Below are 16,320 nucleotides of genomic sequence, written 5' to 3' on the forward strand. Positions count from 1 at the left end.
CGAAACAAGATCATTGCCTTCTTTTATCAGAGTAACCCTTCTCATGTGCAGAGATCATTATTATGTTTCTCTTCATTTCTCTTAAGTCTTTCCTCACAGGCCGTGTTTTCTAGACTTCTGATTCGTGTCTCTTCTTTTCCTGTCGCGTTCCTCTAGATGATATCAACAGTAATATGTGAAGCGTGTTGCCAAATCATGTGTAAAACTCATGTTCTTTTGTTGTCCTAGGACCATGCAATGTAATATGTATAACTTTTCATTTTCCTGCAGCAAGTAGCCTGTTTTATTCAGAAATCTTTATATTCTTTCTACATAAATGGAGGGATGGAAATGGATGGGATAACATTCCACTAAAGCCATACACTAGTGTTATCTAGGCATTTTTCCTATATTTTTGGGCATATTTTAAGACAATCCTTTTATTTACCCACCACTTCAAATATTAGTCAATATAAAAATGTGTTTCCATGTTCTGCTGACAGTAATAGTCAGAGGCTACAGCTTGTCATCTCTAGTGAAGGTTCCATTAGAAATATGCCTGAAGTTTATGCTGTTGTTTAAATTGAAAAGCACTTTTTAGTGGGTGTTTTTTTAATTATTACTTACTAGTTTGTTTCTTGGAGGTTTGCTGTCTTCCTTGTTCAGTTTACTGCCTCCGATTCAGTTTACTATCGAAGAGACATGTCCTGAAGAAAACTGTTGACAAAGCTCTAAGCAGGGAAGTAATACAAGAGAAATTAATGCTTGTTAACGGACTCAACCAAAGTCTGAAATGTTACTAGTGAAACATCTCTTTTACATAAATTAGTCAGAAAAATATTTATAAGTGGATATTCTAGAATGATATTCCAAAAGGAATATTATTGTGAGCATAGGACTGAACAGTAGATGTTTCGACAAAAGATAAATACACAACTGTAAAAGAGCAAGCTTTGAGTATTGCAATTTGGCTAACTTCATGTTATTATATTGTATGCTGTAGAATTTTTTGTAACCTATTTTCCAAAACTAGTTCTTTTTCAGCTGAACTCTCAGAAGGGTGATCAGGTATTTATACAGCTAGAGAATCTTTTTTTTTATTCAGTTCATAAACAGTATATAAAATTGAATTTCACTGTAAACATTTAGGCCAGGCACACAATTACTCTAAGAATTTTTCATTGTTGGCTCCCACAATAAATCACTGGTAAATAGCATTCTTTTTTCTATTACTGTATCTAAGACTGTGCTTACAATCTCGATGGAGATCGTAGAACAGCATACTGTAAATTCTAACGCAGACTATCTCTGGAATTGTGATGTTACAAAAATACCTATTTTTTTCTTTGAAAACATTAGTATCTGCTTATAAAGACTGACCTATTACATTTTCACCATAGGAAATAACATCTTTGCTCTCACTTTATGGTGGACAATTCAGCAGTCAGCAGGAAATTTGTGTAAATGTAAGTGTCGATCAAATATTTTAGAGTGCATTTATGGTATACAAATATATTCTCTATAATATTTTTATTACAGGTAGGTTGCTGAATACATTTTGAAGTTTCTTAGGAAAGTAAAATATCTTCCAAAAATGAATAATTCTCAATTTCAGTTAAGATTTTCAATTTAGTAAAAGATGCACAAAATGCAGCTGAGGACACCTCTGTTTAATAATACGAAAAGAAATAGTGCCATCTACTGGAAGGCTTTTGTTTCTTTTCAGAATAGTTGAGCCATGAAAAGAGTTAGTAGCTGTGCATCTCTTTAAGTTTGGTATTTGCCTCTAAATCAATAGTTTGACATCTCTAGAAAAGTGAAGCTAAGAAACGATTTTATTGTAGTCTCAATGGTTAATCAGAGAACATTTTTCAGTTTTAGTTAGTACTCATGTTTATCTAGGTGCTATAGTTCTTTAGAGAATGAGTAATCTAGAGAAGCATAAACAAATAATACTTGTCAAGTCAAGGTATGGTGGAGAAATGAAATCTATAATAAAATTTCTTGGCCATTCAAGTGAATATACAATTTTACCTCAAATTATATGTTTTATCCTCATGTTCTCTGTATAGTTAACAGATTTTTCTTTATCTTCAGTTTGCATGTTCTTTTTTTATAGAGGTTATTTGGATTGCATTGCGTAACTCATGTAATATATTCTGACAAGGCATTTGGATCAGTCATGTATCTTCTTTTTATTTCAGTCTCCATTTTGGATTCTCAGTATTCCTTCAGAAGAGATGGCAAGGGGACTAATGAAACGAACAGTATGTGCAAAGTAAGAGGTGAAAAATCTTATAAATGATAATGTATGCTGTGGAAAATTATTCCACTATACTGTGGCAAATACTAATTTTGCATGGAGCCTTTGTATGGAGCCTCTTGTCCGTGGTGCCAAGTGACAGGACAAGACGTAACGGGCACAAACTGAACCACAGGAATTTCCATCTAAACCTGAGGAAAAACTTCTTCACTGTGGGGGTGACAGAGCACTGGAACAGGTTGCCCAGAGAGGTGGTGGAGTCTCCTTCCCTGGAGATATTCAAAACCCGTCTGGATGTGATCCTGGGCAATATGCTCTAGAGGTCCCTGCTTGAGCAAGGAGGTTGGACTAGATGATCTCCAGAGGTCCCTTCCAACCTAAACCGTTCTGTGGTTCTGTGAAAGTACACAGTCACTCTGAAATGAGGAGGCGTTGTTGGAATGTGCAGGACTGATTATGTGGAATGCCTGTCCTCTTTACATAGGGTAAGATTAGCACAGGATCTTGAAACAGTGTTCTTTACTGCAGAGCCAGTACTTGCCTTGAAGTGTTACTGACTTGAATAACACTTATTTAGTGACTTATATTAAAATACTTATGCGATTAAAAGATAAAAATGGAGGCCGTTAAAAACTGAACATCACCTTTAAAAGGGAACGATAGTGATTCCCTGTGTCACCCTCCTAGTGTTGATATCTGAGTCCAGTGCAGACTGCTGCAGCAGAGAGGAATCCTTCTAGAAAATTTGAGAGCAAAGGAACATGCCAGAGTGTTAGTGATTACTCCTGCTGCTTTTGGTCATTTATTGAGGGTCTGAGTAACAAGCTTTTCACTGAGATTTGAGGGATACCTCCTTGGTGTAGTTCAGGACCAGAAGCAGCGTAGCTTTAGTGTGGCTCTCTGACCACGCTAACTTCAGCTTATAGTGCCTGTGCTGTCTAGTTCAGAGTTAGTCTGGGCATCTCTGTGGAGCGTTCCTTGGTCCTTGTTGAGTGCTTGTTGTGTTAGGCATTCAGTTTTACCTGCACTGGCTTTGGCTGTCCGCTCTTGCCAAAATAAAGCCATGTATACAAAATTGTACTTATGGTCATGTTTCAAATGGGGAAGAACTGTGTTGCACTTCAAAACAGAATTGGGGGCAATTAAGGAAGCAAAACATGAGAACAACTTACAGGTTATCTATATACCGTGCTCTTTCAACTAATATGTATAAGAAATGTATGTAGAAAGCATAAAACTGGCCTGCTATTTTTCCCATCTGTTACTGAATCTGGAGACGCATGCTAGTTGGAGATGCACCAGCAACCTTACTCTACTTTTTCAGTGCTAGTAAGTATTAAAAACTGTCAAGCATGTATTTATCGAAAGAAAAGCACCCCAGCATTTAAGTGGCTTTTCCAACAGATATGAAACTCTAAAAGTAAGAAGGGGGCCTGAAGATGTTATAAGAGCTTCTCCAACATTAGAATAAATCCAAAGATAAATATTTAGTTCTGCCTAGTGCAGCCTATGCTGCCAACATTTCCATAGTTCTGTCTATAAATCTAGTTTAAATTCTCATAGTAGATACAGATGCTTTGAGAAGAAATTACATACTGCTAAAAATGCTTTCTTTTTCAGGGCAACTGCAGATTACGAATGTAGCCTTAGATAGTTTTTTCAAGAAAGAAATACCTTAACAAAATGATTTACCGTTGGACCTAGGTGTCTGCTATTGTCGCTTAGTAAAACGTAATTCTCTTGCACGTCTGCTTGAGTGGGCTAAACCTTTGAACATTTTGAAGATTTTTCTTCAGGGGTCAGCCATCATCTTTGAAGGGTACTACATGCCACTTCTAATCCTGAAAGACTGTCTCTGTATATGGTATGTTGGATATCTAACAGTACATGCAGTGCCACTAGGATTCCTGTACTAGAGGATTTTTTTTTCCTATGGAAAGGCCACTAGACTGGGATATTTGAGCGTTGGGAGAAAGATCTCTGATATGTTATGTGTTGTTGTCCCTTTATTACAGTAGTGTGAATTCTCTCATCTTCCCAAGGCAGTGCTTTTCTTAAAAGCCAGCAATACGGAAACAAACAAAAAAGAATAAGAAGAAAGAATAACATTTAAATACCTTAAAATGTCAAAACCGTAATATCTTAAAATGACGTAGAACCACTGACGACATCATTACGTGTAAGGTGTTACAGTTCCTTATTTGTTTTATTCCAGGATGGCGTGACACTTTGAAAGTCTGTTCTTGACCTTTTCCAGCCTTTGCCTACCCCACCAAACTGCTAGAAGCAAATTAATTTTTGTCTCGCTTGCAAGTATCGCTGCTGCAGAGCAGAAAAAAATCTGATGATATCCAAGAGTACAAAGACTGAAATTTACTTTTTAGTATATGTTACCAAACAAATAAAGCATCATTGAAGTATCAGCTCAGGATTTAAAAAAAAAAAAAAAAAAAAAAGGTGTCCCTGTTCAGAACGAAACTTAAGTGTGTCCTAAAGTGTAAATAGATGCTTCAATACTTCATGAAGTAAAGTCTAAATACATTGGACAAGAAGGATTGGTGAAAAGGTATAAGTGTCTGTAAGGTATCTTTTTTTCCCACCTATATGACTACAGTCTACAAATCTTGGTATTTTCAGGTCTGTATTTGAATTGTGGGGTCATGGCAGGTCTGCAGGAGAGCTTTATGCATCTCTGAAGAGCTATCCAATGGACAAGATGGTATGCATACAAAGAATCTGGATAATGTATTTCTGTAATCACACTGAATAACGCGAGAGCTATACTAACAAAAGTGTCCTTGCCTTTGTTTCAGCTTCCGTATCTACAGTCAGACTCTACATACAAAGTACATATTCATACATTTAACAAAACGCTGACCCAAGCAGAGAAAATAAAAAAGATAGATGTAAGTGGATGTTTAAAGAAATCTTTATCCTTTAATTTCATCCATTCATGCTATTCTTACTCTGTGCTGTCAGTTTTGTCCAAAATGTGTTTACGTCCAGGTTTTCTGAAGGTCTTAAGGCAGTTTACGGTTTATGTCCTATCAACTCTAAATGTGAGATTTTTGTATCTGACTTAACATTCCCCTCAAAGTTCCTGACTTTTTTTTCGCTTTTCTTTTTTCTAAATAGACCATGTAAGGCATATAGAAAAGACGCACAAACATCACTGTGCTGATTTAGCGGGTGGGAGTTATTAACCTAGAGTTGTGGCTCAAAATTATTAAATTCAAATGGTTAGAAAAGACACACAAATATCACTGTGCTGATTTAGCGGGTGGGAGTTATTAACCTAGAGTTGTGGCTCAAATGGTTAGAGGTAGGTGCCAGATGTTAAAAAATCTGCTACTTGATCTCCATATTAGATGTTTATGGTTGTAGGACATGGAACAAGCTAGTCTGGTGACTTTAGTTGCAAGCTGTGGATTGTTTGCTGGTTTCCTGTCCTGTCCTTATGCTCTGGTCTGCACTTATTCTCTCCTCCGAACTGTAACAGTATTTTAATTGAGAAGAGTTCTAAATTATTATTAATGTTTGCTTTTTAATGTTCTGCTTTTATCAGTTACTTTGTTTAGTTCGTTTACTGAGACTGAAATTAACTGTATTAAATATAGTATGTTTTTGTATGGGGTTTAGGTTGTCATGAGGAATTTCAGATAAGATTTCTTTAGCTTTTTTGTTTATATGTGTTGAAGGGTATGTAAAAGCATGAGGGGAGATGAGTGAGGAAGAGGACAAAGGGAAGGAGATACCTTTTTTTGTTTGCATAGGTTTAGTCTGTGCAGGAAATAATGCTGAATATGTAAATTTGTGTTGCAGCACACGTCACTGACATTTTATACCTCGCTGTCCGTTAAAAGGGTTGTTTTTTAACTTGAAAATTGCATAATTAACATATATATATTTTATTTTCTCAGAAGTTGGATGCTGTTCAGCTAATAGTAAATGTTATAGTTCCACATTTCTTAAATCTGAATCATTTGGGCTATCTTTATTCGCAAGAAAGGCATTTTAAAAATCCAGGGAAAGCTGAGAAAGTACTTCCAGTAATAATTCATTATTCCTCACAAGTGGACTGTTGTTGTTGTTGTTGTTGTTTTATTTTCTTGGGGTGTATATTAAAAAAAAAAGTTTAAGAATTTCTGTACTCTCTTTTGCTTTATTAATACAGGCTCTAGAATTTCTGCCATTCAATGGAAAAGTGAATTTAAAGAATCCAGAACACGTTTTCTGGATTTTAGAAGATTATGGAATGGACCCTAACAATGTGCCCGAAGAGCCTCTTCATCTGTATTTTGGTAGATGGGTGCGTGAGTACACTTATTTCAGTTTTTACTAGCTGGTATTTTCAGGAAAGTCTTCTTAAATTAACTATAAAAATCTATGCAAAATTTGAATGAAAACAGTGATAATATAATTGTAGCTGAATATGTCATTGCATAATGCACCGATACAAGTCCTGGAAAACCTTGCTCTGAATAGGGAAAGGCAGGTTAATTTAGCAGTTTAAACAGAGGTGGAAGAAATTAAAGGTGTATGTAAGAATGTACCTTATTTTTGCCCTTTGTTGAGGGAACTCAGTGTAGCAGCAAGTCTGCACGGCTACAGCATTTTATTTGATCAATGTGGAGTTGCAGCTAAAAGTACCAGTGCTTACTTCAGACATGAAGAAAGATTTACAGGAACTGCAGATGACTTATGGCTGTGCTAAGTTGCATCAGCCTACTGGAGCATTCCATAAATGCTTGAAGTAGTCCTGAAAACCACCTCAGCAGAAGGGCTTGAACTGATCTCTGAGACTTTGGACTTCAGTGCGTCCAGCCCAGAAGTGGATGCTTGTGTGGTAGGATGCTGGCAGTGCTCTGCTCTGCAGTAAAAAAATATTTAAAAAAAAAAAAAAACAAACGTTCTGGAACTTATCATCTGAGATATTTTTTACAAATGTTCTTACCTCTTGAGTGTGCATACTTCAAACCTTCAAGTCTTATCAGGACATTCTGAGGAAATGGGATCCGGTCTTTTATACCTTTTGAGGAAAAAGTGGGTGCCCCATGGACATCCTTGAAGAATGGCACAAGCCACTGATGGGGAGGATGTGCTCTGGAATGTCCTGGTTCAAGTGCAGTCAGAAAGGAGAACCACCACTGAGATTGCACAGCTGTGATCAGAGGTTATGTTCAGATAACTATGTAAGTTAGAGATCCAAGTTAGCTTTTAGTGCCTGTGAATATTCTTCATTCCTGTGATTAATGCAAAAATGCCCTAAGTTGTTGCAAAGCTGCAAACCCATCTGTGCTGGATTCCTGAAGTGTTTAAAAAACAAAACAACAAAACTGAAAAAAAAAAAGGCACATATATTCTGTGTAGCCAGTAAGGCTCATGTTGAATAGAGCTAAGGGATAGTTTTGGAGGCGCTTTTGAATGTGGTTTGTTCCACATTACTTTGATCCTCTTCAACGTATTTTGGAAGTCTGATGATAAAATGCTCAGGAGTTGAGGCGTGTTTTTTTTTTTTTTTTTTCTGGTAAGTTGTAGTCTGTCGACACTATATTAGATATAGATTTTAAGCATGAGAGGAAAGCCAATGAAGATGGAACTTCTGTGTGATCTTAAGCCTCTGTGTGTGTGTGTGCCTGTGCGCACGCACCTATATAAACATGCATTTCCACTTCTTAGCATTTTGAAGTTATTTTAACTCTGAATTGCCAAAAGTTGTTATTCTGAAAACTAGAATAATAGCAATATTACTAAAATTATTATTTCTTTAGAAGAATTTTCACTCCAAATTCCTTAGATAAATTTTTCAAGATAGAGGCCAAAAATTTAAGTATTGCGCCGAGATATCTTTTACTTGGAAAGAGTTGTGTCATGTTTTCAGAAGGCAAAAAGCAAAGTGCTATATTGTGAAATGGAGAGTTACGTGTTTGTTGGACAGTGTCACTAAGCAAGTCTGTTAATCTGACTGCTTATCTCTTGTATCTAAGACATGACAGTGATTTTCAATGTTTCCACAGATTGCAGATGGCCAAAGAGAACTTATTGAGTCCTACAGCGTAAAAAAGAGACACTTCATTGGAAATACTAGCATGGATGCCTGCTTGTCTTTCATTATGGCAAACCATGGAAGAGTAAAACCCAATGATGTTGTATTTGATCCATTTGTCGGAACAGGTATTTTTTCTTCTACTCAGGGAAAAACTTCAGTTTAGAGACTGTGTTACTGCTTGCACCACCCTTCTACCATACACAGCAGCTTCTAGTGCTTGAATGAGGTTTGAGAGGGTGCCAAAAGCAAAATGATGGTTATAAAGTGAAATGTTGAACTATCTTGTAAGGGCTTTTTAGGGAGGTGATCAACGACGATGTAAACAGATTTGTCAGAAATATAATAAGCCGTCTTTATCAGTTATTTATGTAATATGGCTTAAATACCAGTTGTTGTGTGTTACGGACTACTTAAGATCCAGTGTAATTTAGAAGTGAAAATTTGGCTCCCGTGTTTCCTGCAGCCAATTTCAAAACATTACATGGAGCAGCATTTTTAGAGAAGACTATTTAGAGCAGCACTGAAGGCACTTTTGAGCACGTAACACAAAATAGCAGTTGTTTGTATCGTCCTGTCTTTAGGACAGCAGCGTTCATATCAAAACTGAGTTTTTCTTAGTTTAGCCAGCAGGGGGAGCTTTTACTCCATATAATACTTAACTGTGTATGGCTTAGAAATGCTTTTCTCCTGAAGGAGACACAGCTGTTTTCTAATTGAAATAGAAGTTCCATTTTGTCAAGTTGTGTCATTTAATCATGTAAAGTAGATCGTGTTAAGGCATAAGAAAAGGCTGTGTTTCTGACCTGGTTTTTGATAACCTTTGATCAAGTGTTAGGAAGGCCATATGTGAGCCACATACAGTTAAACAATATTTATATTAATGTTGGGAGGATGAAGAGAGTTCACTGAGCAAATCGTTCTAAAGATATTGGGGAAAGAGAAGGCAATATTACAGGGTCAACTTGTAGGACAAATACTTATTATCATGTGGCTTCTCTGTACCATAGAAAATAGATCAGGAATATAATATTTTCAGAAACACAGATTTCAGTGAACTATTTGATCTCTAAATTTTGCCCGTATACGACTTTTTTTTTTTTTTTAGCATGCATAATAATCTCTTATGAAATGTACTTCTCTTTCCTGTGCTTGTGTTCCTTGCAGATGGGTAGCACTTTTTGAAAGGTTGAGGAAATTGAGGAAGTTCCTCTAGTTCTTCTCTAAGCAGTTTAACTTCAATGTCTGTGGTTTTGTTTCTTTTTACAAAAATCTACTAAACCTAAATCAAAAAAATCTCTGAGAGAATTCATTCTCTTGGGAGTGAAAATTGAAGAAAGAAATAGGAAGGAATAGCTTCCCCATGTAGTAGTGGGGAAGCTGTAGAAATTCAAGGTAAGTGTTATAAGTCTTACGCGATACAGTTCTAAAGTGTAAGTCATGTACAAATTTATCCTCAAATTACCAAACAATTAAAAGTGTGTTTATTTTTATTATGCTAGATATCTATAATGTACAGGCTTGCAATTAAAGGTGTGTAGGGACACTAGAGATACTGGGTAGCACCCACTTGTCAGCAAGGTTTATTTATAAGGATACAGTTATTCTAATTTGGGTAGCTTTTATTTTGCAGCTATTCTTGATGAGTAAAATCCAGGAACTTTGTTAGTCTTATGAGATCATTCAGAAGATTTTCAAGATTGTCAAGGCAATGGTGCGCCATTATTGAAATTTTGGAAGGTAGTTCAGAGCTGAGAATGATACCATGAATTTGAGCTGATGGGTTTGGAAAGAACAATGTATACAGGAGTTGAGGAACACTTTGAAGAAACTGTAGTCTAGATTTTTTTATTGGTGCATGTTTAATATCTGGCTTCATTTCTTCCCATTTTTATGCTGACCAGGTAAATATCACCAAATTGGAACAGCTTTGCAAAATTGTGCTTGCTTGTAGCAAGCAAACTCTTTTTGCTAGATGAGTCAAATCACAAGTCTTTCACATTAATGTAACAATGAACAATTGGAATTTATTCTTGGAAGGAAAAATGCTTTTGACCAGGCTGATTTAAGAGATTTAGTTCCCTTAAAAAAAAAAAAAATGGCTATGATTGTTTTTGAGATGTAGAATGTAATTTCCATAAACTTTTTAAACATTTTTTTTTTGGTCAAAGTTGGTCAGAAAGAAGCTTGGACGTTTCTGGAAGGAGAAATCAAGTCTTTTATCGGAATGCTCTGTACTGTCTTTCTGGACAATTTGCTCTTGTTATCTCGACAAGCGTATTGTTTGTACCTCTGAACATTAGTCCCTGCTCTCCTTTTGCCAATTCATGATGCCGCATAATTGCAAATGATAGGAATTTTTTCTTTGACATCCTGGAGGATAGCTATATGGCCAAGATCTGATGCCTGCTCAAGAGGTGGAGAAAATAGACACTGTCCAATAGAATGGCGTGAAGTTCTGTGCCATCGTCATTCTGCTAATAGAGTCATCAGAGGACAGTATGATTCTCTGCTTAACCCTCTGTATACATCTGTTTAGTATATTAGGTCAAAAGGCTAGTGAAGGTACAGTGTTTTAAGTGTCCATGGACCATATATGTGAACACAACTGAATTGAGTACCACCTGAGATTTATTGAAAGCTGTAAGTTTGTTTTCCTATTTCCTTTTTTCTTCTGTATTTTAAAAAATATTCTTAGATGGGCAAAGTACTTTCTTTTTACTCTTTTCATAGGACTGGGTGGTATGGGGGCCCTGCCCCCATAATTGGGGGCAAGGCTAGCTAAATTTGTCTTGACCCTCTGGAGGCACTGCCCATCTGTTCTGAGGGATTACAGCCGAGAAGGGAAATGGGTGACTCCTCTGGGGTGAGTAACCTTGTTTTTCCCTGATCCATTTTACAAGAAAAAGCAGAGAATTTTTTTTTCACCCTCACCTTCAGTTTTAGATGAATTTATTAGCGTATGATATGGGAGTTTTCTAGTGCTCTGATACAGCAGCTTTGGCCTGTATGTGCAGTCTGTTTTACAGATTTATCAGTGCTGAGTGGGTGGCATGGTGGAATGCAGCTGCCTGACACGTTCCTGTTCAGACTGTCAGTTAATGTGAAAATTATTGTCATCCACGCAGCCAGCTTGTGCATTCCTTGTGCTTCTGAACTCTTATTCTGCAGGAATCGCTTGCCTCATTTTAGTGGGACTAATTCTATCCATAAAGCAGTTGGCATCAGTAGTCCGCAGTTCACAGCCTAGTTCTCAGTTACTGTTCTGTTTTAAACTATTTATTAGTTCTACATGTCCTGATTAACAGCTTGACAATACAGTTCTGTGATAATCCTGTGCAATCCCTCCTTTTTTTCTTTTTAGAAGCTGTTAAAGACATCATGGAGATGCTCTTTTCTGTGGGCTATTCAACCATTGCCCAGTTTCTAGGGGAAATCACACATGCTTTTTTGGTAGTACTTTTTGACCAGAAAAGCAGATCACAATAGCAGTAGTAAAATAGTAGTAAAAAACAAAATCTAGTTTTATTACAAGATAAATAAGCTAATGAATGTACTGACAAAATAGATGGCATACCTGCAGGAAAAAAATGCATCTGTATATAGTTGTTTTCACACTGCAAAATAATTCAGGAAACTTTTTTGATATTGCCATTTACACTGCATATCTTTACATTTGTGAGGTATCTGGCCATTGCTTCTTGCTCGGGGCATTGCCATGTAACACAACCAGTTTGGTTTTGGACACAGTTAAGGAGACAGACTTGGCAAACAGACACTGTATAATTACCATTTATTTGGTGATGATTTTTCAAATGTTTTTTCAGTAGTGCATACAAAATAAAATTACAGTTTTGATTCGTGTAATGATTAGAGGGTGTTATTGCCTTGAAATACAATAAACTGTAAACAAACTCTTAAGAACGATGTTTAGAGATAAGGACCAACATAGCAAATTAACTGTACGCTGAAGGAAAATCAGCTGTAACAGACAAGACTTGCTGTTGTTATCTCTGATTATACTTGTGTAGTGATTCTAAACAGTTGATAGTTTTATTTTTATTTTTTCAGGTCTAAATTAGAGTCTAGCGTGCTTCTGGTTTAAACTCCTGAAGTTCCTGGGGAAAAAGTACTGAAGTAGCTAGTGTTCATGACAGCAGTTTATACTCTTCACTTTTTCTGCCCTTTATAGGTGGCCTTCTTATCTCCTCAGCACACTTTGGAGCATATGTGTGTGGTACCGATATAGACTACAACACAATCCATGGATTAGGTATGTTGCATATTTCTAAGCAGTTGAAACCTAACTCTTTGGAATTTAAGAATATTGAAGATAGCATATGATACTTGGTAGATATAAAAGCAACATTCATCTTCACATTTTCTCATGCTTGATGTTAATGACCAATTTACATGTATCCTAACTAAGCTGTTTTATAATATTTAAGCAGGAAATATTTAATAAAATGAATAAGGGAAAAAATAAAAACAAAATCCTGAATAGTGATGACAATGTCTGTACACTTCCTTGTTCTTTAATGCAGAAGTTTATTTTCCTGTAACCTACTGCTTCAAGTCTAATCTCCCTCTCACTTCTCTGAAAAAATAGCAGTGCAACTTAAATTTGGATTATTGGACAGGTTTATGACTGAGGGATAATAACAGCTTGATGAAGAATGGTACTCTAAAGCAAACATTTTACAAACGAACCATTTTAAAATGTGCTCTATGGCATCCTATAGAGATCGGAATAAGGAAATTGTTCATCTTGTGTTATTGTTATATGGTTTTTTACTTGTAAAGTTTATCATAACTGCTTGTGACGGTGAATAGGACAAGGCAGGAGATAACACTCTTATTTTATATGTGATATTTAATTACTTTGCTCTAAAGTAAATGATAGAGAATGAGAAAATTTTTCCTCTAAAATAGTTTGTCGTGGAGTACTCTTCTTTTTTTTTTTTTTCCCTCCCCCTCCCCACCCCTTCATCCCACCCAGGCAAGGCAACCAGAAAGAACCAGAAATGGAGGGGGCCAGATGAAAATATCAGAGCTAATCTCCGGCAGTATAGTTTAGAGAAATATTACCTTGATGCACTGGTTTCTGATTCTTCAAAACCAATATGGCGAAAGGGGATGCTGTTTGATGCCATCATTACAGATCGTAAGCTTATTAATGTTTTTGTTGTCTAATAACAGTGACTAAAAGATTATTGCTTATGTATGTGCTTAATTTCATATATATCTAGACTAATAAAGATTATTAAAGCTTTCCTAAACCAAAAAGCAAATTAGTAAACTGAGGATCTAAGAGGTAGTATGAAAGGCCAGATTTTGCTGTATTCTTTTAGCTTTAGTATGTGAGTAATTCTATCAACTTCATTAGGATCCATCAGGGAATAAAATGCTATTTGTCATAGATACATGTTACTCAATTATTAAAGTTATAGAAATAGAACCTGCCTTTTTAATTTATTTGAAATGGGAAGAAGTAGATTTAATGTCTTGATGACTGCTCAGGTCTGAGATTTCTGTATTATAAAACATGACTGTTGAGGGCAGCACTGTTGAAATCGAATCTGCGATTTGACATCTCTGTATTTATTTTAAGGAAGTTTATAAATGTATAACAAAGTTAGAGAGCTCTATTAGGATATTAATTTAAAAAAAAAAGTAGTTAATATACATTTCCACAGAGAAAGTATTGAATTTGTCAGTAGAAATCAGTGTGGCTGAAAATTATCCTTTGAAGAAGTCTGATTCAGTAAAGGCTTTTTTTTTTTTTTCATTCTGGAGACTTTTTATCAGAATGCTCTGTGCTGCTTTTGAGACTTGTTGCTCCAGCACACTGGAGTCTGCCATGCATCTGTGATGGACTTCTGCAGAGTTCTGTTAAGTGCTTGTTGGAATTCTTCCAAAGAGAGATTTTAATGCATTTCCTGTACACTTAACTACTAGAAGCACTAGGGGCTTGAAAGAGTCCTCCACTCTTTTAAAAACCTCTTTACCTAATACCATTTGTCATGCATGAGAAGGAGTAGAGACTAGGGAAATAAATATAAGACACTGATACAGCAGTTTCTGACCTCTAGTGCTGGCTCTTACCATGCTGTATTTGATATGAGTTAAGAACAGGGGATGTGACTTTCTTCTGTGAGGTGCCTGTTGATTTTCATTTGGCCTGTTTGTCAATAAGATGATGTGTAATAAGAACATGACTTAGAATTGAGTTTGTAAGTTATGTTGTAGCTTCTGCACTTACAAAATGGAGATGCTGGTGCTTCCATGATGCTGAAATGAATCTTTCAAAAACAAATGTGCTAAACATGAAATAAGTATGTTATGCCATTAGAAATTTGCAAAAATATATGAGAACAGCCACTTCTGTCTGTTTTTACCTGTGTGAGAATTACCATTTGTGGAATGTTTTAGCAAGAAATTCAAATATATGCAATTTCATTTTGAAAAAGATTCCATAGGTGTTAATAGCAGAGAAGCTTTTCACACAAAAGAGAATGGGATCACCTGTCATATGGTGGGAATGTAAGGGATAGCTTTTAATGAACTAACTTGTTATTAAGACAGGAAAGCATTGTCCTCTGTATTGTAGCTGATGTCTAGTATGCTAGAAGCCTGTTACTACTGAGGCACGTTCTTTGAAGCAGCTTTAAAAGTAATCCTTTGGAGCAATAAAGTTTCAATAGATCTTGAAGAAACTACCCTTACCAGCTTTTATTTTGTGACAGGCACAGTTTGTGCACTTTTGTGTATGTGTAACAGAATTTCATGATGTTATTTGCGCCAAGAGTGAACTTCTCATCTCTGCATTATGTATTTGCTTTGTATAGCACCATATGGTATCCGAGAAGCTACTCGCAGGACAGGTTCACAAAAGGAAACAGTTAAGTCAGCTGAAAGAAGGTACATAGCCTGTGTGTCTGTTTGATGATGTAAATGTCTTAATGGGAAGCCAGTCGGCGTTTCAGAATCTTTATCATTTCTTGATTAGCTGTCAGCAGATAAAATAATAATAATTAGAAAGAAAAGCCCTTTCTATTTTTTTTGCAAAACTACTATGTCACTACTATGTCACTTCCAGAATTTGTCTTGTTTCTGTTTTCCCTGGTTATCATTTGCATGTATTCAGATATCAAGTCCTATATCTCAGCTCTGTGAACCACTTTTACCTTTGTATTTTGTATTCTTAGGAAGTTCTCTTCAGTCCCTGTGAGTTGCAGAATCCCCTTTTATATTTACACTTGTATTTTCTGTTTTGTTTAGCACAGAAAATCAAATCTTCATTTCATCCAACTATCATCTGAGTGACATCTTTTTTGACCTGTTGAAGTTTGCAGCAGAGTATCTGGTGATGGGAGGAAGATTAGTTTACTGGCTGCCGGTATACAGGCCTGAGTATGTATTCTTGATTTCTGGTATGTAGTATGCCAAAATGGATTTTACATTCTAACTACAATTTCTTCTTGGCATAATAGAGCTATAACTTCCATAGTACTTGCACTGAAGAGTCATGCTCAGACTTCGTGTATTCATATGTTAAAACATCATATGGAGGAAATCAGATTTTGAAATAGTGGTTTCGAATGGAGATAACTCCTGCCTATTTCCAACAAGAAAAGCCTTCATGGGTCCTTGTAAACACATATGAAGTGGGTTGAGATTTAAGCTTTGAGAATTAGACTTTCAAAGTGCAGATATATTTCTAAGATAGTAGCAGAAAAGTACTTATTAATATGTGTTTCTTTTAGAGTAGTTGCTCGGGGTTCAAGACCAGGTTCTATAAGAGAACATTCTTGGCTCTTTGGGGCTTGGCACCACTAACTTAACCTTGTTCTGAGAAATCAAAATCAAGTGACTAGGAGATGGTATGTGAGAGGCAGGAAGTGCAGGAAAGTAGCCCGGTTGAAGGGGAGAGAAGTCAGCAGAGCCTGGGTGGTGATGTCTGCTCAGGAGCGCAGCCTAGGATTAGGACTGTGATGCTCTAGGAGGATGATGAGATATAGATGTACTCAAA

General features: G+C 36.2%; 1 protein-coding gene across 4 annotated transcripts in view; it reads left to right on the plus strand.

Moving 5' to 3' along the window:
• The window catches only part of TRMT11 (tRNA methyltransferase 11 homolog), a 32,282-nt gene that overhangs the window by 2,248 nt on the left and 13,714 nt on the right, over positions 1–16,320 (plus strand). For 2 of the 4 annotated variants that reach the window (XM_068938214.1, XM_068938215.1), the window contains exons 2-11: positions 1,380–1,445; positions 2,184–2,257; positions 4,880–4,961; positions 5,056–5,148; positions 6,417–6,551; positions 8,260–8,416; positions 12,481–12,561; positions 13,288–13,452; positions 15,137–15,209; positions 15,570–15,701. In XM_068938214.1, the coding sequence (XP_068794315.1) occupies positions 1,380–1,445; positions 2,184–2,257; positions 4,880–4,961; positions 5,056–5,148; positions 6,417–6,551; positions 8,260–8,416; positions 12,481–12,561; positions 13,288–13,452; positions 15,137–15,209; positions 15,570–15,701 (1,058 nt within the window). Of the gene's footprint in view, positions 1–1,379; positions 1,446–2,183; positions 2,258–4,879; positions 4,962–5,055; positions 5,149–6,416; positions 6,552–8,259; positions 8,417–12,480; positions 12,562–13,287; positions 13,453–15,136; positions 15,210–15,569; positions 15,722–16,320 lie in introns of all 4 variants that reach the window. The other 2 variants (XR_011140192.1, XM_068938216.1) reach the window with 2 other exon arrangements.

Source organism: Struthio camelus, chromosome 3 (assembly GCF_040807025.1).
Source record: "Struthio camelus isolate bStrCam1 chromosome 3, bStrCam1.hap1, whole genome shotgun sequence".
NCBI classification, from domain to species: Eukaryota; Metazoa; Chordata; class Aves; order Struthioniformes; family Struthionidae; genus Struthio; species Struthio camelus.